Source organism: Idiotropiscis lumnitzeri, chromosome 2, assembly GCF_059441095.1.
Source record: "Idiotropiscis lumnitzeri isolate Australia: NSW breed Sydney's pygmy pipehorse chromosome 2, RoL_Ilum_1.0, whole genome shotgun sequence".
Taxonomy (NCBI): domain Eukaryota; kingdom Metazoa; phylum Chordata; class Actinopteri; order Syngnathiformes; family Syngnathidae; genus Idiotropiscis; species Idiotropiscis lumnitzeri.
Window position 1 is genome coordinate 10,134,632 of NC_142392.1, and position 26,179 is coordinate 10,160,810.

General features: G+C 46.0%; 1 protein-coding gene across 1 annotated transcript; it reads right to left on the minus strand.

The window, feature by feature from the left end:
• Positions 1 to 3,497: 3,497 nt before the first annotated feature.
• Positions 3,498 to 25,215, minus strand: LOC148341651 (uncharacterized). The gene is made up of 5 exons (XM_088283315.1): positions 24,124 to 25,215; positions 23,556 to 24,047; positions 8,802 to 8,936; positions 8,281 to 8,725; positions 3,498 to 3,594 (listed from the first exon to the last, which is right to left on the minus strand). The coding sequence occupies exons 1-5, from the start codon at positions 25,136 to 25,138 to the stop codon at positions 3,498 to 3,500; spliced, it is 2,184 nt and encodes a 727-aa protein (XP_088139441.1). The 5' UTR covers positions 25,139 to 25,215.
• Positions 25,216 to 26,179: the final 964 nt, after the last annotated feature.

A 26,179-nucleotide genomic window follows, 5' to 3' on the forward strand; every position in this document is an offset into this window, starting at 1 on the left:
TCGTGAGTCTCCGCGTCCACGCCTTCGTGAGTCTCCAAGTCCATGTCGTCGTGAGTCTCCAAGTCCACGCCGTCGTGAGTCTCCAAGTCCACGTCGTCGTCCTCATCAACCTCGTTGTGAGTCTTCAAGTCCACGTCAGCACCGTCGTCCACATCATCGTCGTCGCGAGCCTCCAAGTCCGCGCAGCCACCGTAGTGAAGCTTCAAGTTCGCGTCAACATCTTCGTGAGTCTGCAAGTCCTCACTATCACCGTCGTGAACTTTCAATTTCACACCATTGCCAGCGTGACCATGAGTCTCAGAATCTACGTGAATGCCGTCATGAACTCACCCAGCAGCGTAATAGACAGTATTATTCTCACCACCAGCATCACTATGAGTCAGGCGATCAAAGACGAATCATGTCCACCTACATTGATTCAAGCTACAACCCACAAAGTGATAGTCCAGAGAACAGATATGACCCCCCTAGATACAATACACGCCAACGTACACTTTCACCATCTCGTGGTGAACCAACATATCGAGGGCCAACTCCTACTATTCCCCATTTTGTAAATGAAGACCCACGAGAGTTCACACGTCTTAGGGTCGCACTCGATAATCTCCTGCCACGGGATGCGACAGAACAATTTAAATACCAGATTTTACTAGATCATCTCAGGCTAGAGGAGGCACTACTTATAGCCGATTCGTACTGTAGCAGTCGTTATCCATACAGTGACACTATGGATGCTCTTAATGAACAATACGGTCAGCCCCATCAGTTAGCACTGAAGCGTATCGCCCAGCTTAGGGATGAACCGAACATCAAGAGCGGTGACATAAAATCATTCCGAAAGTTTGCTCTAAAGCTTCGGGCCCTAGTAGGAATGCTGGACCAGTTGGGCGACATAGGCCAAACGGAGCTAAAATGTGGATCACATGTCACCCGAGTATTAACTAAGTTGCCGCATCATCTCAGAGCAGACTTCAAGAGACATATTAACCCTCTTAGAACCCCCATCCCTACCTTAGTACACTTATCAGATTGGCTCGAATACGAAGTCAGGGTACAAGATGATAGTATGCAGTCCCCCCAAACCGCCAGCAGAGACCGCCCTTTCACCAAGAAAGAGCAAGCACAAGGGGTTAGGCCTAGAGGTACATTTGTTCTCCTTGGTAGTGATCATAATCAAATAGAAAGCACAACAGTTACATGCGAACCCGAAGAAACTACAATGGAACCAAAGAAATTCTGCCCATTCTGTAACACCACTCAACACTATCTCAACCATTTTACAAACTTTAAGATTCTCACAAAAGAGCAAATTAATAACTGGATTAAGACATACAAGAGGTGCTGGAGATGTGGGCGTAACCATTTCTCATCACAATGCACTTTAAAGGCAAGATGTAATAAATGCAAAGGGAAACACTTGGAAGTGCTTCATGAGGTAAATGCCGGTGAATTTCCCACTCCCACATCCATCCATCCGATCATGGCCGACAGCCCCCGTGCAATAAATTCTACCGCCGAAACACTCTATGTGGACAGACCAATTGGACACAATAAAGTGCTGCTCAAAATTACTCCTGTCACCCTGAGACATGGAGATGCATCACTCGACACCCATGCTGTGCTCGATGATGGATCGGAGCGCTCTTTTCTACTTCACGAGGCAGCTCAAGCATTAGGTATCCTGGGGAGCCCGGAGGACTTACACCTGCGCACTGTACGGCAAGATGTCTGTATCATTCATGGTGCCTCTGTGTCATTCACCGTGTCCTCAGCGACCAATCCCAATTATAAATACCAAATACAAGATGCCTTTACAGCTAAAGAGCTAGCTCTAGGAAGTCATTCCTACCCAGTAGCCGCCCTCAAGACGAAATATCACCACCTGAGAGAGTTGCCAATCCCTGAAATATATAATGCACAACCACTGCTCCTAATAGGGTCGGACCATCCACACCTCATCCTACCAACAGAGCGTGTCCGGCGCGGACCACTTGACGGTCCAGCTGCAATCAAGACAGCGATGGGCTGGACCCTGCAAGGTCCTTCCAGGTACCTGAAGCATTCCCCCCACTCCGCGCAATGCCATTTCACCTCCACTCAGCCACCCCAAGCCAATCTTCTTACTCATGTCGAACGTTTATGGCAGTTGGACATCTTGCCTTATCGAAGTGAGAGGGTGGTTACCAGGTCCAGGGATGACACTGAAGCACTCGAGACGTTATCCCAAAAACCTGTCAAGGGTGACGTAAATGGTGCCTCCAGATATGCCACACTCTTGTCGTGGAGAAAGAATCTGCCACAGCTGGTCGCACCCAAAGAAGCTCTTCTACCTCATTCACGCAGTATGGAGAAAAGGTTAACAAAGGATAATAGGAAGTTGATAGCTTATAAAAACGAGATCAACAAGCTACCCACCTTGGGATACACCAAGAAAATCACACCTGACGAAGTCGATTCCAGCGAAGGTTGGTACATTCCCCATCACACGGTAATGCACAATGCCAAAAACCGAATAGTGTTTAACTGTTCACTCAAGTATAAAGGACTATCACCGAATGAACATCTGCTGCCCGGCCCCAGACTCACCTCAAGTCTTTTGGGGATCTTGTTGCGGTTCAGAAAGAATATGGTGTCCATTAGCAGCGACATAAAGGGAATGTCCCACCAGATACGTCTCCTTCCCGAAGATCAGTCGTACCTGAGATTTCTCTGGCGGAACACAGTGACTGAACCCCCTGAAGTGTACCAGTGGTTAGTTCTGTTGTTCGGAACCGTCTCAAGCCCTTGCTGTGCTACGTTTGCTTTGCAAATGCATGTGACAAATAACAGTCAACCTAATGAAGATGTGCGTGCGGCAATTGAGCGTTGTTTCTACGTAGACAATTGGCTGAAAAGTTTACCATCAGTCGAGAAAGCTAAGTCACTAGCCAACAAACTACGAGATTTGCTGGCAGAAGGTGGATTTGAACTCAGGCAGTGGGCAACCAGTCACCCAGAAACGCTTGAACACCTTCCCGTTGAGTGCGCATCGGAAAGTACACAACTTTGGGTCACTCAAACCCATCATGACCCATCTGACATCGCAGATCCCGATCCCATTACACCAAATACACTCTTGACGGGGCGGCATGATTCATCTCTGCCACAGGTGGTGTACCCCGAATCCGATCTTCTGAGCAGGAAGCGCTGGAGACAGTCAAATTCTCGGTGACCAGTTTTGGAAATGCTTCACACAAAATCACCTGCCCGCCTTACAAACTCGTAACAAATGGACAGAGGACAAGGATGACCTCAGGGTCGGAGCTGTGGTGATGTTGGCGGACCCACAGTCTCAGAGAGCCCTTTGGCTTGTCGGAATAGTTAAGACTACTATACAGGGAAGAGCCAATAGGATCCAACCGGCAGAGGTTCGCGTGAATGACAAAATTTTCGTAAGACTGATGTCTCGCCTCATAAAGTTGCCCGCCTTTCCACCAGAAGAAGACAATTAACTGGCTTCAAGTGATACAAATCTGCTTCTCAGATTTGGGGGCAGCTGTTAAAAAGGTCAGGTTGTTTTGTAGTATGCCGTTGTAGCACCCTCTGGTGGCTCGCCTGTTCATACAATTGCATTTTAGATGGGCATGTTTTTAGCCACCTATTTTAGGACCCACGAAAGGTAACAGACAAGGGATGTACAGTCATTCTCTCCGAAGCCATCCAACCACAAGGTGTGCGTGCATTAGCATGTAAGTGACTCAACATAAAATATCATTTTTTGTGGGAAAGCGATTTGTTTGTGGGCATTTCAGCTAATGTTGCTTGTGCTGTTTTGTTGACTTGTTATGGTTATGACTACGGCAATTAATGTTGTGTCGATGAGGCTTTCCATTGTATCCGCTCATGTTTTCTTTTTAATTGCTCCACAGAAACCACACACACATACACACATCCATATCGAAACAAATTAAAGTTTACATGGACCAAACTGGTTTGATTATTCCTCATCTGGACAATATTGTGTTCTAACTGGACATACTGCAGCGGTTATCAACTCCTGAAAATCAGTCCTACAAGCAAATATTTTACACATACAAATGGTAACACGTTAGATTTGGTATTAACCCGAGGCTTAGCATCCTCAAAAATAATTGTATTACCATATACCAGCGCTTTATCTGACCATTACTTTATCAAATTTGAAGTCTTGGCTCACTGTCATCGTTCTGACCATAATCAAAATTATAGCAGCCGTAACATTAGCTCCTCAACCATCGTTGCGTTCTCTGAGCTACTCCCTTTAGCAACTGCTTCGTTTCCTAATTATATTGGTACGATTGATGATCTCACAAACAACTTTAATGTCGCTTTGTTAAATGCGCTTGACTCCGTCGCGCCTTTAAAAACTAAAACTCGTCCAAAGAGGCTTACTCCGTGGTTTACAGAGGAAACGCGCGTACTGAAACGATCTTGTAGGAAGCTTGAGCGCAAATGGCGTGCGACCAAACTTGAGGTCTTCCGTCAGGCATGGTGCGATAGTTTACTAATATACAAAGAAGCGCTTGATCTAGCCAAAACTAATTATTACTCTAGATTAATTGTTTTACATAAAAACAACCCTAAATATTTATTTGATACCGTAGCAATGCTAACGCAACAGCAACCAACCTCGGATAGCTCTTCCTATTCAGATCACGATTTTATGCAATTTTTTACTCAGAAGATAGAATGTATTCGTGATGAGATTAAAGACACTGTTCTTAAAATTCCGTTGAATTCCGCGAAAAATGGTGTTAATAGGGACATTAGGGCTGATAACTGTCCGATAACATTATGTCAATTTAAAAAAATATCTCTTGAAAGCCTAACAAAATTGGTTAGTGCGGCAAAACCGACAACTTGTGTGCTCGATCCGCTTCCTGGTAAACTAATTAAAGAACTGTTTACGACCCTAGGACCGTCTGTTTTAAATATAATTAATCTATCACTTACCACGGGTGTAGTACCAGCAGCTTTTAGGACCGCCATTATCCGACCGTTACTTAAGCAACCAAACCTTGACCCAGAGAGTCTCAACAACTATAGGCCGGTTTCAAATCTTCCGTTTATTGCAAAAATTCTTGAAAAAGTCGTAGCGCAACAACTTAATGAATATATGACTGCTAATAATCAATTTGAACCTTTCCAATCGGGTTTTAGAGCCGACCACTCTACTGAGGCGGCCCTTGCTAAAGTTACTAATGATCTTCTCATAGCTATGGACGCCGACACCTCATCAATATTACTCTTACTCGATCTTAGTGCCGCTTTTGATACCGTTGATCATAAGTCAAGTCAAGTCAAGTTTATTTTATTTGTATAGCCCTTAATCACAGACAGTCTCAAAGGGCTTTACATAGCCACAATCGACATCCCCGATCTTAACATATTATTAAAACGCCTTGAAACGTGTGTTGGCATTTCAGGTTCAGCGCTTTCTTGGTTTAATTCGTATCTGTCGGAGAGGACGCACCGTGTAATTCATGGCAAAGCGACTTCGGATCTTTGTAAGATCACATGTGGAGTTCCGCAGGGATCGGTACTTGGACCTCTATTGTTTAGCATCTACATGCTACCGCTTGGTGATATTATACGGAAATATAACATTAGTTTTCACTGTTATGCTGATGATACGCAGTTATACATGCCGTTGGATATAACAAATCCGCGCGATTGCTCAAAATTAGAGGCATGCCTTGCCGAAATTAAACAATGGATGTCTTTAAATTTTTTGCGTCTTAACTCAGATAAAACCGAGATGCTGATCATTGGACCAGCGCGTCATCAAAGACACCACTCTGAGTATCGATAAATGTAATATTACCCAGAAGGATTTAACAAAAAATCTCGGTGTTATATTTGACGCAACTATGTCATTTCAAATCCACATTAAAAATATTACTCGGACTGCGATTTTTCATCTGCGTAACATTGCTAAAATTCGCCCAATTCTATCAACGTGTGATGCGGAAATCTTAATCCATGCGTTTGTTACGTCTCGCCTCGACTATTGTAACGTTTTGCTCTCGGGTCTCCCCATGTCTAGTATTAAAAGACCAGGACGAGAAAGTTTGATCATATTACCCCGATATTAGCCAATTTGCATTGGCTTCCGGTCCTCGGAAGTTGTGATTTTAAAGTTCTGCTACTTACTTTTAAAATATTGCACGGCTTAGCACCTTCCTATCTCGTTGACCTCGTGGTACCATATGTTCCGTCCCGAAACCTTCGCTCACAAAATGCTCGTCTTTTCGTGATCCTCCGAGCCAAAAAGAAGTCTGCAGGTTCTAGAGCGTTCTCTATTCGGGCACCAATGCTTTGGAATGCACTACCCTCAGATATTAGAGGCGCCACCTCAGTAGAAATGTTCAAAACACTATTAAAGACGCATTTATACTCTTGTGCATTTAGCTGAAATATTTGTTGGCCTGTTTACTGCCGCCTTTTTCTCTTTTTTCTCTTTTGTTTTCTTTTCTGCCCCCTTTTCCCCCGGCTGGGGGATTAGGTGACGGTGACCCACTAGGAAGTTTAAGGCATTGACCAACTGGGCATGCACCTGTTCCAGTGATGTCGTCTTCCTGCAGCGCGACATTTGATCAATTTATTTTTATACTTTAGCATCTAACTTAATTATTTGTTGGCCTGTTTACTGCCGCTTCTTCTCTTTTCTGCCCCCTCTTCCCCTGCTTGGGAATTAGGTGATGGTGACCTGCAATGAAGATTACGGCACTGACCAACCGGGGAGGGACCTGCTCTGCCGAAGTCGTCTTCATGCAGCGCCTCTTCTGATTTCCTTATATTTCAGAACTTTGTTGAACTACTTGTTGGCCTGTTTACTGCTTCTGTTCTTTGTTTTTTTTTTCTGTTCCCAATTCCCGGGCTTGGGAATTAGGTGATGGTGATTCACTTGGAAGTGGCTGTTCTGAATTTACACCAACTGACCGGTACAAGATCGAAGGCTCATCCTCGGATATGCTGCCATGGATATTACGGCCCTGGATGAGGACCCACTCCACTGAAGTCATCTTCCTGCAGCACTTCTTTTGATTGACTCTCACATTATCTCATCTAACATTGAATAGCATCATTTTATGTGTCAAATGTTGCCCAGTTGGCATCCATTGCAGCCTGGAAGGGCGATTCCCCCATCTGTGGTCCCTTCTCTAGGTTTCTCACTTTTCCCCTACTGAGGTTTTTTGAGTTTTTCCTTGCCCCCCTGGGGGTTAAGATCAGTGGATGTCGATTGTGGTTATGTAAAGCCCTTTGAGACTGTCTCTGATTAAGGGCTATACAAATAAAATTGACTTGACGTGACGCATATGCATTCCCATCATGCTAGTCTTTGGGATTTCCCTCCAAAAGTCCCCCAGAGGGAGAGCAGATGCGTCTCCCCGTTGATACGACCAGTCTACTAGTGACCACCTTAAATTACTCTCATACCCTGGAAGGTCACTGACCTGGCGAGAGAATTGCCACCACCATAAACAATGCTCAGGCCTATTTTCTATCTCTTTTATTCAGAAAGTGAAATATTAAATGTATGTGATGGGATATTTGAAGACTTTGAGTTTTGTTCAATGGACCATACCTATACGACCCAGCCAAACACACCGAGAAAACCAGCGCTGACTCCAGTCGCCATCATGTTGCCAACTCCTGACATACCAAAACCTTTGAGAGAAACTGAGCCGATTTGCGTTTCTCTTTCTGGTTCTTTTTATAGTTCAACTTCTAGTTCAGTTTTTCACCTTTTCACGGCCTATTGAAGGCCAGTTGAGCAAGTGGAACAAGTGATTTTATTGATGACTGTGGAAGGTACCGATTTCATAAGCAGTTTCTTCTCACACCTTTTCCATTAAGTACGATTAAAAAGACAACTGAAAAGCATAACGTTAACAAATGTTATTCCAGGCAAAGGCAATTAATTTTATTTACATGTTTGAAGTAAACACGCAAAAAAAAAATCATCACTCAGACACAATGGTTCTTCTGGCAATGATCACATTGGCTTAGTGTCAATAAAAGAGCTATGCAAAATTCAATATTTCATATTTCATTCAAAATCACATTTACATCTTACCACAACGAGTCAGTTCCTTCAGTTTTTTGTTTTCTTTTTTTAAGCTTCAAGGATCGCTGCTATTCTCACCAGCACAATCATGTCTCTTAGCACTCCGTTTAGTGGAGAATTTTTTAGCACAAACGCTGCAACTGAATGGCTTGTCTCCACTGTGCGTTCTTGTGTGGATTCCTAAATTTGACTTTACAGAGAAGCTTTTGCCACAAACTGAGCAGGAAAAGGGTTTTTCTCCACTGTGTATTCTTCTATGTTTAGTTAAATCTTGCTTTTGAGAGAAACTCTTGCCACAAACTGAGCAGGAAAAAGGTTTTTCACCACTGTGTGTTCTTGTGTGTCTTGTTAAAGTTGACTTATACAGGAAGCTTTGGCCACAAACTGAGCAGGAAAAAGGTTTTTCACCACTGTGTGTTCTTGTGTGTTCTGTTAAATATGTCTTTCTTGAGAAGCATTTTCCACAAACTGAGCAGGAAAAAGGTTTTTCACCACTGTGTGTTGTTGTGTGTTTTGTTAAACTTATCTTATGAGAGAAACTCTTGCCACAAACTGAGCAGGAAAGAGGTTTTTCTCCAGTGTGTGTTCTTGTGTGCCTTGTTAATTGTGCCTTTTGAGAGAAGCTTTTGCCACAAACTGAGCAGGAAAAAAGGTTTTTCTCCAGTGTGTGTTCTTGTGTGCCTTACTAAAGACTTTGGAGAGAAGCATTTACTGCAAACTGAGCAAGAAAAAAGTTTTTCTCCAGTGTGTGTTCTTGTGTGGTTTGTTAAATGCGACTTTTGAGAGAAACTCTTGCCACAAACTGAGCAGGAAAAGGGTTTTTCTCCAGTGTGTGTTTTTGTGTGCCCTTTTAAAGACAACTTTGAAGTTAATGAGTCTGTGTGACATGCCCTTTCACCTTTGGCTTGCCCATCATCATCATCATCATTTTCATCATCATAAGCATCTGATAATGTGTCCTCATTATGTACTTGTGATGGTCCCCATTGGTCTTCATCACCTTCTGTTGTCACGTGACTACTTGAGATGGTGCTTGGAGGCTCCGCCCCTCTGTTGTCCTCACTCTCATCCTTGTTTTCATCTTCAGTCTTGATTGGGACACCGTTCACTGGTGACTTGTTGATCTCCTCCTCCTCCTCCTCCTTTTTGATGTGAGTCCAGTCTGGCTCCTCTTTCACAGAAAGGAGATCGTTTTCACTGACGTCTGCAGGACACAAAAAGACAAATTTGGTTTGGCCAAGTCAAACCTCAGGCGGCGACTTTGTCTTATTTTGTTTCTACTGTGCTACCTTGACTTGTGCCTGCCGCACACGGAGCAATGTGTGCAACCCCAACTTGGACCGGAGCATGGGGGCATTTCACAAAATTACGTCCTACGGTGTAAACGGTCCTTTAGCAGCACAACTGTGATAAACGAGCATCTAAAAAGGAAGCACGTTGCGGCTGATGCCCGATTTCATTCCGGACACGTTTCTGGAAGCGAGCTGAAGTTAGCACACACAGGCTATTGTGTGCGTCTGATGGAACACCTGTTGTGGGACCCTAACATCTTGATGCAGACCACTGGGGGCCATCGCAACATAATGTCATTGATAAAATAGGAATCCTACAAGTGAAATATGTTTACAAGTATTTCTTTTTGCATTTAGAGATAGTTTCATCGTGGGTACTTTTTGCTTCCATTATAATCTGGATCCCTAAAAGAATTAAAGGGGCCCTGGAATCAGAGTGGCTATTTATTGCATGATTTACATTTGTTTTTTTTTTTTTTTTACCCAAAATGACATTTATCCTGCTAGTACATTCCGACATTCCCCTTTTTCCTTTTTTAAAATAAAATTTCTGTTTCTAAATCAAATTTAAAACAAAATTATGTTTGAAGAGACAAAATCCCTTCACATACGCATTAAGCAACAACACTTTCACTCTGACTTTCATGTTGACATATTTGAATAATGACTGTTTATATTAAAGTTATCCAATACATATTCAAATTAGACTAAGATACACCATAATATTTTAAGAGTTCACTAAATTATTTTGGAACTGCAATGATGCTTAACTGCCAAAGGGTGTCAGTGATGAGTAACAAAGTAACACAAGACCTCCCACTGATACATCATCATTGTCATTGGGATAAATTACCAGGAACTACGAGTTGTGGGGGAGATGCAAACCACCTGGGCCACAGGAACTTTATTACCAGGAACTAAATGTTCCTGGACTTGTTGGTGGAAAAGGGGGTTGTGACGTTCTCCCTTTTTAAGCCCATAGTAAGCCAAAGATGCAGATGTATTCCTTGCAGCATGCGCTTGTTCACCGATGAGATCCATGCAACCCTGGATGGATGCATTAAATGTATTTTAAATGATTGGATGGGGTGAAACTACGCACATGTGCACAAAACAGTGCAGAGCCACCGGAGGTTCATTGACTCTCACCCGACGAAGCCAGTACAAAGTTAATAAATAAATAAGACCAATACGTACTTGATTTTTTTTAAAAACTTAATATTTTGTGTTTTATCCACTAAAATTGATCAACCGCCATTGATGTTTTCGCCGCAGAGTGCACATTTTTTAGAGTCGGGCAGAATTCCTTCCGTAAGGACTTGCTTGAACAAGATATAAAACCCAGAAAATGTAAAATGTTAAACGAGTTCAAATTTTATACTGGGAAAAACATGGAGTTCACCCCCCACTATTGGTTATTCTTTGGCATTTATTTTCTGCACTGATTTCATTTGGCATCAACAAATGTTCAGCAAACCGACAAGTAAAAGGCAACATTTAAAAATAAAATGGCAATAACCGTGAACGATTTCCCCAAACAACTTAATGTTGTGATGCATATTTCTAACGATAGAAAGTCGTTCTATACAAAGCAAATGAGAGTAAGACGTCTACAAACCTGCTTTGTGTGGCACAACACGAAGCTGCTTGCAACCTTCGCCCAGCAGTTGAAGATGTTGCTCGTTCTCTTCTTTTATTCCACAAAGTTCCTCTTCGTACTTGGGTGTCGTTTTTGCACACATTTTCAAATGATAATTCCAAAAAATCCACACTTGATCTCTGCTTGGCGATGAGTCATGTGCCTCTTTTTGTTAGCGGCTAGCTAGCTAACAAGCTAAGCTAACTACGCCGAAAAGCATCAACGCGCGAAGATGAGGTTATCGGGACACAAAGACTTAATGAATTATGTCGTAGTCCTTTAGAGTAGCACTGGACATCCTATGAGGAAATTACAGTCAGTTCCACACGAAATCAGAAGAATTTAGCGGTGGCTGTTTTTGTTCCGGTGTGGAGGAGTCGGTGGATCTGGTCGAGGTCCTTCCAAAGCTGCGCGCTAGGTAATGACGTCATGCTTTAAGCACGTATTTTTCAAATATATTTCTTTGACTCTGTGTTTGTTTTACCCCTGGCTGTTCTATTTTAATATATATTTTATATAATATTTTAATTGGGTCGATAATTTTTTTTTGCAAAATAACTAAATTAACGCCACATTGGCGAGTCAGCTCTTACGTCACTTCCGCCTATGCCCCGAGAAGCCGCTGCTTCTACAGCAGTGGGACGTTTCCGTTTCTCCTACCGAACTTGCAACAATGCTGTGGTTCACTCGGGCTGCAAGATTGTATGAATATAATTTCTGCATATACTAGCAGTGCTTCTCAATTATTTCACGCCCACCCCTACCAAGAGGAAAAAGATTCGCTCCCCCCCACCACCAATTTTTTTCTGTCTTTGTAGATTGAGATTAGTCAATAAAAATAAAATATCCCTTAACGAAGCTAAATTCCTAAGAAATATGATTTTGAGAACTATTATTGTGAGGATCTCGAAACTCAGTACTCTGTTCTGCAAATATTGATGAGATGATAAATATTTACTCATACGGTTTTTGTAAAAAACTTTATTAACATCAGCAAACCAAACACAGTTATTAATACGTACATAATATAGAAAAGACAAAAAGAAGAGCCAGGGGGATTTTAAACAAAAATTCTTTGTAAATAACATAAAGCAACAGCTTTAGTATGTTTACGATACGTTTTTTTTAAATAATTTTATGGTGACTATACGTTTTTTTAATGGTTACTGTAACAATATTATTGTTAGTTATGTTATGTTGCTTAGGGGCCGGTTACAGTGACGGACGAGAGAAGGAGGAAGTGACGTTTTCCCTATGTCAACAGACTGAAGTAACGTACTGTACTGCAAAGGTTAAGAAGTTAATAAAAGTGAAGTAAGCAAGTCAATGCTTTAATCGTCCACTCTGTATGAGAAACAGGACAGAGTGAAACATGGTGGCAGCGCGTGAGTCATAACTGGCGACGGGAAGAGAGTGTTGAAAGGATCGCTAGCTTGTTAGCACGGAAGCTAACTACGGACAGTCGCTACGATGGAAGGACTGCGACCGCCGCCGATTCTGGCTTTGGATTCTAACAATTTGACGAAGACGTGGAAAGCGTGGAAAGAGGAATTCACATTGTATGTGGACCTGACAATGCCGGACTCGGAGGAATCCACGAAATGCAAGCTGTTTCATTACCTCATAGGCGAAGAAGGTAGAGAACTGTTGAACACGTTGTTGATGGATGATGTGTCGGCAAGAACTACCGTGAGGGAGATGATGAGAAAATTCGACGAACATTGTAACCCTAAGTTAAACGATACTGTGGAGAGATACAGATTCTTCATGAGAGATCTGACACCGGGCGAAAATGTGGACAAGTACGTTACTGAATTGAGAGTTTTGGCCAGCACCTGCAATTTTGAGCAGCTGAGAGACTCATTGATAAAAGATAGAATAGTGTGTGGCACAAAGGACAATGCGCTGAGGGAAAGACTGCTGAGAGAAGACAATCTGACATTAGAAAAACGCATGAAGATTTGTCGAGCAACAGAGTTGTCACGAGAAAATGGTAAAACACTGCAAGGGCAGTCAGAGGAGGAAGTGCATCTACTCAAACAAGAAAAAGCAAGCAGAGGTGATGTTTGCTGTAAGTTTTGTGGCAAGAAGCATGAGTGGAATAAAAAGAAGTGCCCTGCTTTTGGAAAAAAGTGTAAAAAATGTGGGAAGGATAATCATTTTGCTGCTATGTGTAAGACAAAAAATGCACATGGTAAAAATGATAGAGCTGTGAATGCAATTCAAGAGCAAGATAAAAAAGAATATGAAGATATTATGATGATAACCCACATCGTTGAGACAAAAGAGAACGTGAACCAGATTGGAGACAGACATACTCCAGAAAAACAACTCTTTGCTGGTATGCTAATTGACACTACACAAGTTAAATTTCAAATAGACTGTGGAGCGAGCTGTAATGTCATTCCTGTGCATCACTGAAGTGAAATATGGTTTATTAATGTTGTTTTACCACATACATGCTGCATAATAACCATTTTATACCTATATACATGCGTTAGTAGATGTCTGTGTCTGTGTTATGAGAATGGGAATAATTGGAGGGAATTTGCACAGGCTGTGTCTATGTGTTATGAGAATGGGAATAATTGGAGGGAATTCGCACAGGGCCTAAGCACCAGGAATGTCTGACTCATGCGAAAAGGTACAGCCGATAACGAAAAAAGGGAGTATCGAAAAGGGAGTAAGGATTGGCAAAGGCCAAGGTTGTGCAAAGGGCCATGCAAACCATCAAAGCGCACTCGAGCGGGAGGGGATGGGGTGCGATATTGGCTATAAGAATGTGACGGAGGCAAAACGTAAGTGGAGTCGGCTGAGGGTTCTACGCGCGGACGCCCAGCACACGGTAATGAGATTTATGTATTGCATGTAATCTATGAGCTGAGATACAATTGTTGCTTGCTTGCTTGTACACTTTATACTGTGGGTTAAATAAAATGTGCCGCTTGTTTAACGCAGTGAAGTGTTTGCTGTCCATGTAAGTCGCCGACGATCCGCGATCCTGAAGTTAATAATAAGTCATAGCAATTGATCATGAGTTGTGACTATTATATTATTTGATACTGTAATTGATTATAAGCAGTGTCTACTCAAGGGCTCATGCTTGTCTGATTGGATATAACAGACAACTTAACCCATTGTAGCCTGGCGATTGGGTATCAGTCTCGCTACTAGTCACTCTTATTGATGCTGTAATTGATCATAAGCAGTATCAGAATTGTTTCAAAACAGGATTACAGAGTTACATGCGGGACAAAATTTACTTGTCAGGAACTGTCCTTACTTGAGGCCGAGGCCAGACCTACAGACCAGCATGACGGTCACCGGCTGAATGGGGACACCTCAGGTGAGATTGGCCGTGCCGTGCATCAGATATTTCTGGCCCTGTTGGGGCCGATGTGGCTGTGTCTTTCAGGTGAGGAAGGGGGAGACAGGCCTGGTCTATGTGGCCAGGGCGAGACGTGAATGGAGTGAGACTTCCGGCAGTGACCCATCCAATAATGTCGTCATTCCGCAGCTGTTCCAGTTGGCCGTCCATAGGGCGTGTCCTTCCGGTTACGGACATCATGTGAAACAGTCCATCAATGAAAAAATGCTAATCAGTCTCAGGAGAACACATTTTTTTTTACATCATTTTGCACGACATCAGAAAAGGAAAATGTGGGATTGGATTAAGGAGCGTTACTAAAAATTGTTGTACTTGCAGGTTCAGGTGGCCAAGAGGGCAAAAAATAATAAAATAAAAAAAATGAAAAAAAAGGGGTGGGGCAGCTAATGCATGCAGCTCCCTTTGCACCTGCGCCTTCCGCTTCTGCTGCTCCTAGGCAAGGTTCGGTTGACGCGGCACCACAGCAGACTGGCTGTCCGTACCCGGCCGGTCAACGAGGTCGGGATTGCGGTAACAGAGGTAGGGGTGGTTATAGACGGGGGTTGTGAGTGGGGTGTTATCTTGCTGCGGGGTCACTGGGTGATGAGCTGTACATACCGAGCCACTTTCTGGAATGTGCCATCCTCTGGTCCGGTGCCATTCCTGTCGCCCAGAGCTCAACCAGCGCAGGGGGCGCCACCGCTACCCACTCCCAACGCACTCTTGACACCAACCCGCTGGTACCCCATTCCATGACAGGGGGCCGCGGCGCATATGTGGTGCTCTCCTCCATTCCACTGGCTGAACTGAAACATCTGAGGGCAGCTCTGAAACCTGGTTCTCCATCCTCCCGCGGTGGGTATGCCCTGTTCCTGATCCAACCTCCACCCATTCACCAATTGACCAAGTACATTGTACACTGTACATATGATCGCACACATGATTTGGTTTATCAAAATGCATTCATCCAAATTTAGTCAGGAGTTCATCTTGCATTAGGATTATATATGTGTTATGTCTACCGGCGTTGCCTCGCATGCGTGCCTTGTCCCTGAGCAGCAGAAATGGTATGAATTGTTTACTTTCGCTGAGCCACAAATCACATTGACTATTGATGCGCGTCTTCATACTAAAGATCTAGGCCCCATGGTAAAGCGGTGTGTAGAGGCGGTTGGCTGGGTTCAGACGTCTATTACAAATGTTGAATACTCCGCGTCACTAACAGGGTATCATACTTCAGCACCCACTACAAATTCTTCGGTTTTGGGAACGTGACTAAATTTCAAAATTTCACGAGACGGGTCACTCGGGAGAGGTAGCTCTGTGTGCGTCTCTGCCGGATGGGTTGTGGACACGGGGCCCGACTGATTTTGGGCTCTGCTCCACAGCTCCCCCAATTGTTTTACTGTCTCTACACCCTCGCCCAGTTGACAGAATCAGAGTTGGCACAGCCTGGAGGTGGAGGGAGGCATTCGGGAGACAAGAGGAGGTGAAGACTGCAGCGGTCTTGGAGCTGTCTACGTCTTGGAGAGCACCTATTCTTCCCGTAAAAAATGGTTTAATTTGGTATCTGCGTAATTCTAGGTTTGGGATTTTTATTTATCATAAATGGTTACTATTTCATTTGGTTTGCTTTAAAGATTTGCCAAAAAACTGTAAAAATTGGAGCGTTAGCTCAGGGCTTAATTTATAATCTCGAGACAGTTAGATATTTGAACTCAGTGAACTAAATTTTCTTTAATTCATGTTGGGGGGCTCGCCTTACAGCGAGGAGGAGGTGGACCCAAAAGGCGAGGAGGCCAAGAGGTGGGTAACGTGAAGGGAATTTATTAAATGAAACAAACAACGTGGCAGGGTGCTAGGTATCAAGGGCAACCAAAACGTGACTAACAGAAAAGGAGGACGAGGAACAGAAGCCGGGGCAAAACGCTGAGGGACGTAACGGGAACGAGGACGTGAACAAGAGCATGAGCTTGACAGGAACAAACGTGGTCGTGGAAGTCCGGAAAGTGTGGCAATGACCCGACGTTCAGTAGTTGGTCTGAGAAGCTTAAATAGTCCGAGTAATCAGGGGAGCAGATGGGAATCAGGTGCGTGATGGTTGACAGGGAACAGGTGCGTGGCTGGTGAGGATGAGACGGCTGAGAGGGAAACGCCCCTACACAGCTGACAAAACAATAACAGAAAAGCACATGGCACGAAGGAGGGAAGAAAATAACAACAAACACACTGACATGCCCGACACGGGTCATGACAGTACCCCCCCCTCAAGGGACGGATTCCAGACGTCCCAAATAAAGCCAAAAGAAAAAAAACAACAACCCAAAGAACAAAGTCCAAAAACGAGGGTGGGCGGAAGGGGTCGGGAGGTGGGACCACCACCCGTGTTCGGGACCGGTCTGGCGGGTGTCCGGGAGGCCAGACCAGCAAGTCCTTTCGCGGCCCTTCAGGAGGGCGTGCGGGCGGCCAGACCAGCACGTCCCATTGTGGCCATTCAGGCGGACGTCCGGGGCGACCCGAACGCCAAAAGGAGTCCGCCGACGGGGCTGAGACGAGAGGCGGCGGCGCAACGCTGGGTGCAGCAGAGGACGGGGCTTGGGCCGGCGTTGAGGTGGGCGCAACCGAGGCAGTAACTTGGAGCGACGGTAGGACGTTGGACACCGCCGCCGAGACGGAGACGAGACACGGTGGATCGCCGGACGCCGCCGGAGCAGGGACGAGACGCGGCGGTGGGTCGTTGACCGCCGTCGAGGCAGGCACTTGGGGCGGCGGCTGGTTGTCGAACCCCGCCGAGACAGGAACGTGGAGCGGCGGCTGGTTGTCGAACCCCGCCGAGACAGGAACGTGGAGCGGCGGCTGGTCGTTGAGCACCGCCGAGACAGGAACGTGGAGCGGCGGCTGGTCGTCGGACGCCGCTGAGACGGGGACGAGACGCGGTGGATCGCCGGACGCCGCCGGAGCAGGGACGAGACGCGGCGGTAGGTCGTCGAGCGCCGTCGAGGCAGGTACTTGGAGCGGCGGCTGGTCGTCGAACCCCGCCCAGACAGGAACGTGGAGCGGCGGCTGGTCGTCGAACCCCGCCGAGACAGGAACGTGGAGCGGCGGCTGGTCGTCGAGCCCCGCCGAGACAGGAACGTGGAGCGGCGACTGGTCGTCGAGCCCCGCCGAGACAGGAACGTGGAGCGGCGACTGGTCGTCGAGCCCCGCCGAGACAGGAACGTGGAGCGGCGGTTGGTCGTCGTCCACCGCCGAGGCAGGAACCGGGAGCAGTGGCGGATCATCGGACGTCGCCGAGACAGAGGCGGGAGGCGGCGACGGTTCATCAGACGTCGCCGAGGCAGAGACGAAGGGCGGCGGCGCGTCGTCGACGACCGCCGAGACAGAGGCGGGAAACGACGGCGGTCCTTTGGACGCCGTCGCGAACGTGACTTGGGACGGCAGGGAATTGTTAACCGCCGTCGAGGCAGGAACTTGCGACGGGTGCAGGACGAGCGACGTCGGATCAAAGACCTGAGGCGGCTGCGGGACGTGCTCTGCCAGAACAAGGACTTGGGACGGGCGCAGGACGTGCTCCGCCGGGACATGAGCTTGAGGCGGACGCAGGACGTGCTACGCCGGGACGTGAACTTGGGACGGATGCAGGGAGTGCTACGCCGGGACGTGAACTTGGGACGGATGCAGGGAGTGCTCCGCCTGAACGTGGACTTGACCTTGAGACGGACGCAGGACGTGCTCCGCCGGGACGTGAACTTGGGATGGATGCAGGGAGTGCTCCGCCTGAACGTGGACTTGACCTTGAGACGGACGCAGGACGTGCTCCGCCGGGACGTGAACTTGGGACGGATGCAGGGAGTGCTCCGCCTGAACGTGGACTTGACCTTGAGACGGACGCAGGACGTGCTCCGCCGGGACATGAGCTTGAGGCGGACGCAGGACGTGCTCCGCCGGGACGTGAACTTGGGACGGACGGAGGGAGTGCTCCGCCTGAACATGGACTTGAGGCGGGCGCAGGACGTGCTCCGCCGGGACATGAGCTTGAGGCGGACGCAGGACGTGCTCCGCCGGGACGTGAACTTGGAACGGACGCACAGCGTGCTCCGCTGGATCGGGAACTGGGAGCGGATGCAAGACGTGCTCCGCCGGAACGTGGACCTGGGGCGCTGGCAAGGCGCCGGAACGGGGCTCAGCAGCTGGCGAGGAGCCGGGACGGGACTCAGCAGCTGGCGAGGAGCCGGGACGGGACTCAGCAGCTGGCGAGGAGCCGGGACGGGACTCAGCAGCTGGCGAGGAGCCGGGACGGGGCTCAGCAGCTGGCGAGGAGCCGGGACGGGGCTCAGCAGCTGGCGAGGAGCCGGGACGGGGCTCAGCAGCTGGCGAGGAGCCGGGACGGGGCTTCGCAGCTAGGGAGGTGCCGGGACGGGGCTCAGCAGCTGACGGTGAGCCGGAGTGGGACTCTGGAGGTTGCAGCTGGTGAGGGACCGGCACTGGAAGCTGCAGCCGACGAGGGAGCGGCGTGGGTTGCTGCAGCTGACGTGGAAGCGGCGTGGGTTGCTGCAGCTGACGTGGAAGCGGCGTGGATTGCTGCAGCTGACGTGGAAGCGGCGTGGATTGCTGCAGCTGACGTGGAGGCACCGTGGGTTGCTGCAGCTGACGTGGAGGCGGCATGGTCTGCGCAGCTGGCGTGGAGGCGGCATGGGTTGCTGCAGCTGGCGTGGAGGCGACGTGGGTTGCTGCAGCTGGCGTGGAGGCGGCGTGGGTTGCTGCAGCTGACGTGGAGGCGACGTGGGTTGCTGCAGCTGACGTGGAGGCGACATGGGTTGCTGCAGCTGACGTGGAGGCGACATGGGTTGCTGCAGCTGACGTGGAGGCGACATGGGTTGCTGCAGCTGACGTGGAGGCGACATGGGTTTCTGCAGCTGACGTGGAGGCGACATGGGTTGCTGCAGCTGGCGTGGAGGCGGCGTGGGTTGCTGCAGCTGACGTGGAGGCGACGTGGGTTGCTGCAGCTGACGTGGAGGCGACATGGGTTGCTGCAGCTGACGTGGAGGCGACATGGGTTGCTGCAGCTGACGTGGAGGCGACATGGGTTGCTGCAGCTGACGTGGAGGCGACATGGGTTGCTGCAGCTGACGTGGAGGCGACATGGGTTTCTGCAGCTGACGTGGAGGCGACATGGGTTGCTGCAGCTGACGTGGAGGCGACTGCGGGCCGGGCGCAGCATTCGGACCGGGCGCAGCCGAGACGGGGGACCTGATCCCCATCAGCCTTCTTCATGTCGACCAGCTGGGCTTGAAGTGAGGAGACCTGCTTCTCCGCGTTCCTCTTGCCCTCTTCTGCCTCAGCCAGCATCTTCCGCAGAGCGTTCCGCTCGTCCTCCTGCTGCCGCAAGCGAGTGGAGAGGCTCAGCTTTTGGCGAGTCTCCTCTTGGAGCATCTCCTGTGCATCCTGCAGCTGCGACTCCACTGAAGACAGGTCTTGGCTGACTTTGATGTTTCTGCCCTCGGCTTCAGTCAGCAGACTGTTGACATTGTCCAGCTCCGACTGCATCTTGGCCAACTTGTCAGCCATCTCCCGCCTCTGCTGTTCGCTCTCTCCAAACTTGACCTGCAGCTCTTGCTGTGCTGCAGTTGAGTCTAAAGTGTCCTCCAACTCAGTCTTGAGAGCTTCCAGCTCCTCTCCAAGGTCTCTGCGCGCCTCATCTGCCTTGTTGCGCGCCTGTCTCTCCGATTCCAGATCCTCCTGCAGCTCCGAGATCTGAGCTTCCAGTTCCTGGTTCCTCTTCTGGGCGAGGTTCTCCTCCTCCCTCTTTGCCAGTACAGCCAGCATCTCCTCCTCCTTCTGGGCCAAGTGAGCTTCCATTTTAGCAAAGTGGGCCTGAAGTTCAGAAATCTGGTCACTGATTGAGTCCGGGTTGCGCTGGGCGTCTGAAAGATTGTAGATATACTCGAGATCGTCCTTTTGATCCGAGTCGATGATCAGATGGGGTGGAATGACGGGTAAACCGTCGATGACGTAATCTGGAGACGAGGGGAGTGTAGCAGACGTGGCGCTGAGCTGATCGGCAGGTTGAGGGAGGTTGTCCGTGTGGCGGTGTCCATGACGCCGCCGCGAGCCCCTCGCTGGGTCCTTCTTTCTAGGTCGGGTCATTCTGTCGGGGGGCTCGCCTTACGGCGAGGAGGAGGTGGACCCAAAAGGCGAGGAGGCCGAGAGGTGGGTAACGTGAAGGGAATTTATTAAATGAAACAAACAAGGACAAACAACGTGGCAGGGTGCTAGGTATCAAGGGCAACCAAAACGTGACTAACAGAAAAGGAGGACGAGGAACAGAAGCCGGGGCAAAACGCTGAGGGACATAACGGGAACGGGAACGGGAACGAGGACGTGAACAAGAGCATGAGCTTGACAGGAACAAACGTGGTCGTGGAAGTCCGGAAAGTGTGGCAATGACCCGACGCTGAGTAGTTGGTCTGGGAAGCTTAAATAGTCCGAGTAATCAGGGGAGCAGATGGGAATCAGGTGCGTGATGGTTGACAGGGAACAGGTGCGTGGCTGGTGAGGACGAGATGGCTGAGAGGGAAACGCCCCTACACAGCTGACAAAACAATAACAGAAAAGCACATGGCACGAAGGAGGGAAGAAAATAACAACAAACACACTGACATGCCCGACACGGGTCATGACAATTCAGGAATAATTTGCCCATCTTGCAAAGCCAAATTCTAACATTGTGCCATATTAGCTGGATATCATTAGGACATTATTGCGAACCAACACTTCTGGATTGTGGTGATTATCGGCACAACGAAATGTATACGTTGTAAAATTGTTTCTGGGGGCAATGCCTGTGAGGATGCCACTGTCTAGATTATATACAAAGAAAGCTTTTACAACAGTCTGGGAATTGAAATAGATATAGATATAAAATTTGGTGGGTCTACGTTAATTACAATATCTTATTCAAGTGCCTGATACAAGCTTCACAAACAAGTTTAAAAAGGTGATTGAGTGCAATTAATGGTTACCAGACGAACAAGTGTGACTGCACATAGACGAGAATGCAAGTCAGTAAATAAAGACACACAAGCTTGCAGCATTACGTTACCTGCGTGACTTCTTAAGATAGAAGACAGAACATTACATGGTACCAGGTCGCGGGTCAAGAAAAGGACTGACGCGAGATGGACTCCGTAAGGCCACCAGAAGCGCTAAAAATGAAGGGAAATCTGGACGCGAGTTGGCGGGCTTTCAAGCAACAATTCCTGCTCTACCTTGCCGACGTGGGAGTCGGAAACAGAGCGGACGAAAGAAAAATAGCCCTTTTGCGAACCAATGCCGGAGGCCATCGAGGTATTCAATGAACCCGAAGATAAAGACAAGTTTGAAAAGGTCCTGTGGATTTAATTAATAATAATAATAATAATAATATTCCCTTTATTAGTCCCACAATGGGGAAATTCGAGATTCGAACCCAGGCCTCCTGGGGAGACTGGGTCCTGAACGCGGCGCCTTGTAGATACACTTGCAAAGACATTTTCAAGTCGGACCTTTCAAGAGAAGCTATATCGTCCAACACTCACTCAGTGGTGCGTAAGTGTGTTTCTGGATATTATTTGTCCAGCCGTGGTGTCATAAATGATGGTATTTTGATGTGGATTCATTCAAGTAGGACTTCACTGAAGGCACCTTAAATTACTTCCATACCCTGGAAGGTCACTGACCTGGCGAGAGAATTGCCCCCACCATAAACAATGCTCAGGCCTATTTTCTCTCAGGGCAGTATCTGGTTACATCGGAACTTCAGAACCAAGACTGGTCACTTCTGTGAGCTCCAGTCCCTTCATAGTTTCATAAAGAGAATTACTTCCCATATCTATATAAGGCCATTTAAAAATACACAACTTTTTTTTTTATTTATTTCAATGTATATTTAAGCTTGCTTATGTAATAATACAATATTTATTCAATTGTTTTAGTATGTAAAATTATCAACAATTTGAACCTTTTTATTTCACACTTGAATATTTCTGAACATATTTGTTCTTTTGAAAATGTGTGCAATTTAAATTATTCCATCCATCCAGCCATTTTCTGCCGCTCATCCAGGGTCGGGTTATTGAATTATTTTTTTAGTATTTTTTATAATTCAATATTTATTTCAAGATCAGGACTCTTCTCAATTAGTTCATTATTTATAAAATGTTTCTATATTTGTTAATTTAATTAAGTCTGTAGGTGGTTTCCAATTTTACATTTTAAGATTTTCCTATTTCAATATATAAATAATCCAATGTATAAAAAATATAATACAGCATGAAAAAAAATATTTGGTATATTTGACAAAATGATAGTTTTTTCCAAAGTGAGATTCTGCTTAGCAACAAACCCCAAACACTTGATAGAGCTCAACCCATTAAGTGTATTTTGCAGAAATTTATTCAGAAAGCATAATATTAAATGTGAGGGGATATTTGAAGAGTTTGAGTTATGTTCAATGGACCATACATATACGAGCCAGCCTAACACAGCGAGAAAACCAGCGCTGACTCCAGTCGCCATCAAGTTGCCAACTCCTGACATACCAAAACCTTTGAGAGAAACTGAGACTATTTGCGTTTCTCTTTCTGGTTCTTTTTAGAGTTCAACTTCTAGTTCAGTTTTTCACCTTTTCACAGTGTAATGAAGGCCAGTTGAGCAAGTGGAACAAGTGATTTTATTGATGACTGTGGAAGGCACCGATTTCATAAGCACCGTTTCTTCTCACACCTTTTCCATTAAGTACGATTAAAAAGACAACTGAAAAGCATAACGTTAACAAATGTTGTTCTAGGCAAAGGCAATTAATTTCATTTATAATGTTTGATATGAAAACAAAAAAAAACGATCATCATCACTCAGACACAATGGTTCTTCTGGCACTGATCACATTGGCATTAAGTCAATAAAAGAGCTTTGAAAAATTCAATTTTTCATATTTTATTCAAAATCAAAATTTACATCTTACCACAAAGAGTCAGTTCCTTCAGTTTTTTTTGTCTTTTTTTAAGCTTCAAGGATCGCAGCAATTCTCGCCAGCACAATCGTGTCTCTCAGCTTCCGGTTTCGTGGCAAATTTTTTAGAACAAACGCTGCAACTGAATGGCTTGTCTCCATTGTGTGTTCTTGTGTGGCTTCGTAAACTTGACCTCACAGAGAAGCCTTTGCCACAAACTGAGCAGGAAAAAGGGTTTTCTCCAGTGTGTGTTGTTGTGTGGATTGTTAAATGAGAATTTTGGGAGAAACTCTTGCCACAAACTGAGCAAGAAAAAGGTTTTTCTCCAGTGTGTGTTCTTGTGTGACAAGTTAAATTTGACTTTACAGAGAAGCGTCTTCCACAAACTGAGCAGGAAAAAGGTTTTTCTCCACTGTGCGTTCTTGTGTGGATTGTTAAACTTGAATTTTTAGAGAAGCTTTTACCACAAACTGAGCAAGAAAAAGGGTTTTCTCCAGTGTGTGTTCTTGTGTGACAAGTTAAATTTGACTTTTCAGAGAAGTGTCTACCACAAACTGAGCAGGAAAAAGGTTTTTCTCCACTGTGCGTTCTTGTGTGGATTGTTAAACTTGAATTTTGAGAGAAGCTTTTACCACAAACTGAGCAAGTAAAAGGTTTTTCTCCAGTGTGTTCTTGCGTGTTCTGTTAAATTTGCCTTTTGAGAGAAGCATTTTCCACAAACTGAGCAAGAAAAAGGGTTTTCTCCACTATGTATTCTTGTGTGACTTGTTAAATTTGACTTAAAAGAGAAGCTTTTGCCACAAACTGAGCAAGAAAAAGGTTTTTCTCCACTATGTGTTGCTGTGTGTTTTCTTAAATTAGACTTTCCAGAGAAGCTTTTGCCACAAACTGAGCAGGAAAAAGGGTTTTCTCCAGTGTGTGTTGTTGTGTGGATTGTTAAATGAGAATTTTGGGAGAAACTCTTGCCACAAACTGAGCAAGAAAAAGGTTTTTCTCCAGTGTGTGTTCTTGTGTGACAAGTTAAATTTGACTTTACAGAGAAGCGTCTTCCACAAACTGAGCAGGAAAAAGGTTTTTCTCCACTGTGCGTTCTTGTGTGGATTGTTAAACTTGAATTTTTAGAGAAGCTTTTACCACAAACGGAGCAAGAAAAAGGGTTTTCTCCAGTGTGTGTTCTTGTGTGACAAGTTAAATTTGACTTTTCAGAGAAGCGTCTACCACAAACTGAGCAGGAAAAAGGTTTTTCTCCACTGTGCGTTCTTGTGTGGATTGTTAAACTTGAATTTTGAGAGAAGCTTTTACCACAAACTGAGCAAGTAAAAGGTTTTTCTCCAGTGTGTGTTCTTGCGTGTTCTGTTAAATTTGCCTTTTGAGAGAAGCATTTTCCACAAACTGAGCAAGAAAAAGGGTTTTCTCCACTATGTATTCTTGTGTGACTTGTTAAATTTGACTTAAAAGAGAAGCTTTTGCCACAAACTGAGCAAGAAAAAGGTTTTTCTCCACTATGTGTTGCTGTGTGTTTTCTTAAATTAGACTTTCCAGAGAAGCTTTTGCCACAAACTGAGCAGGAAAAAGGGTTTTCTCCAGTGTGTGTTGTTGTGTGGATTGTTAAATGAGAATTTTGGGAGAAACTCTTGCCACAAACCGAGCAAGAAAAAGGTTTTTCTCCAGTGTGTGTTCTTGTGTGACAAGTTAAATTTGACTTTACAGAGAAGCGTCTTCCACAAACTGAGCAGGAAAATGGTTTTTCTCCACTGTGCATTCTTGTGTGGATTGTTAAACTTGAATTTTGAGAGAAACTTTTACCACAAACTGAGCAAGAAAAAGAGTTTTCTCCAGTGTGTGTTCTTGTGTGACAAGTTAAATTTGACTTTTCAGAGAAGCGTCTACCACAAACTGAGCAGGAAAAAGGTTTTTCTCCACTGTGCGTTCTTGTGTGGATTGTTAAACTTGAATTTTGAGAGAAGCTTTTACCACAAACTGAGCAAGTAAAAGGTTTTTCTCCAGTGTGTGTTCTTGCGTGCTCTGTTAAATTTGCCTTTTGAGAGAAGCATTTTCCACAAACTGAGCAAGAAAAAGGTTTTTCACCACTGTGTGTTTTTCTGTGCCCTTTTAAAGACAGCTTTGAAGTGAATGAGTCAGTGTGACATGCCCTTTCACCTTTGGCTTGCCCATCATCATCATCATCATCATCATTAGTATCATCATCGTCATGAGCGTCTGATAATGTGTCCTCATTATGTGCTTGTGATGGCCCCCAGTGGTCTTCATCACCTTCTGTTGTCACGTGATGACTTGAGCTGCTGCTTGTAGGCTCCGGCCCTCTGTTGTCCTCACTCTCATTCTTGTTTTCATCTTCAGTCTTTATAGGGAGAACGTTCACTGGTGACTTGTTGATCTCCTCCTCCTCCTCCTTTTTGATGTGAGTCAAGTCTGGCTCCTCTTTCACAGAACGGAGACCGTTTTCACTGACGTCTGGAGAAAGACAAATTTGGTTTGGTCAAGTCAAACCTCAGGCGGCGACTTTGTCTTATTTTCTACCGTGCTATCTTGACTTGTGCCTGCCGCATACGGAGCAATGCGTGCGACCTCAACTTGGACCCGACCATGGGGGCATTTCACAAAATTACGTCCTACAATGTAAACCTCCCTTTAGCAGCACAACAGTGATAAACGAGCATTTAAAAAGGAAGCACGTTGCGGCTGATGCCCGATTTCATTCCTGACATAGTCACAGACGTTTCTGGAATATGTATTCTAATTCAACTAATATACACCAAAATATTTTTTTAGAGTTCACTGA

Excerpts from the sequence above, each read along its gene's own strand:
- LOC148341651 (XM_088283315.1), bottom strand. The coding sequence starts at position 25,138 with ATGCACAGTGGAGAAAAACCATTTTCCTGCTCAGTTTGTGGAAGACGC. Across the intron at positions 24,048-24,123 it reads AAGTCACACAAGAATACATA|AACACACTGGAGAAAAACCT; the intron begins GTGGAGAAAACC and ends AGAACACGCAAG. Across the intron at positions 3,595-8,280 it reads GGCAAAAGCTTCTCTGTAAA|GCGAGCCACCAGAGGGTGCT; the intron begins GTCAAATTTAGG and ends TTGTATGAACAG.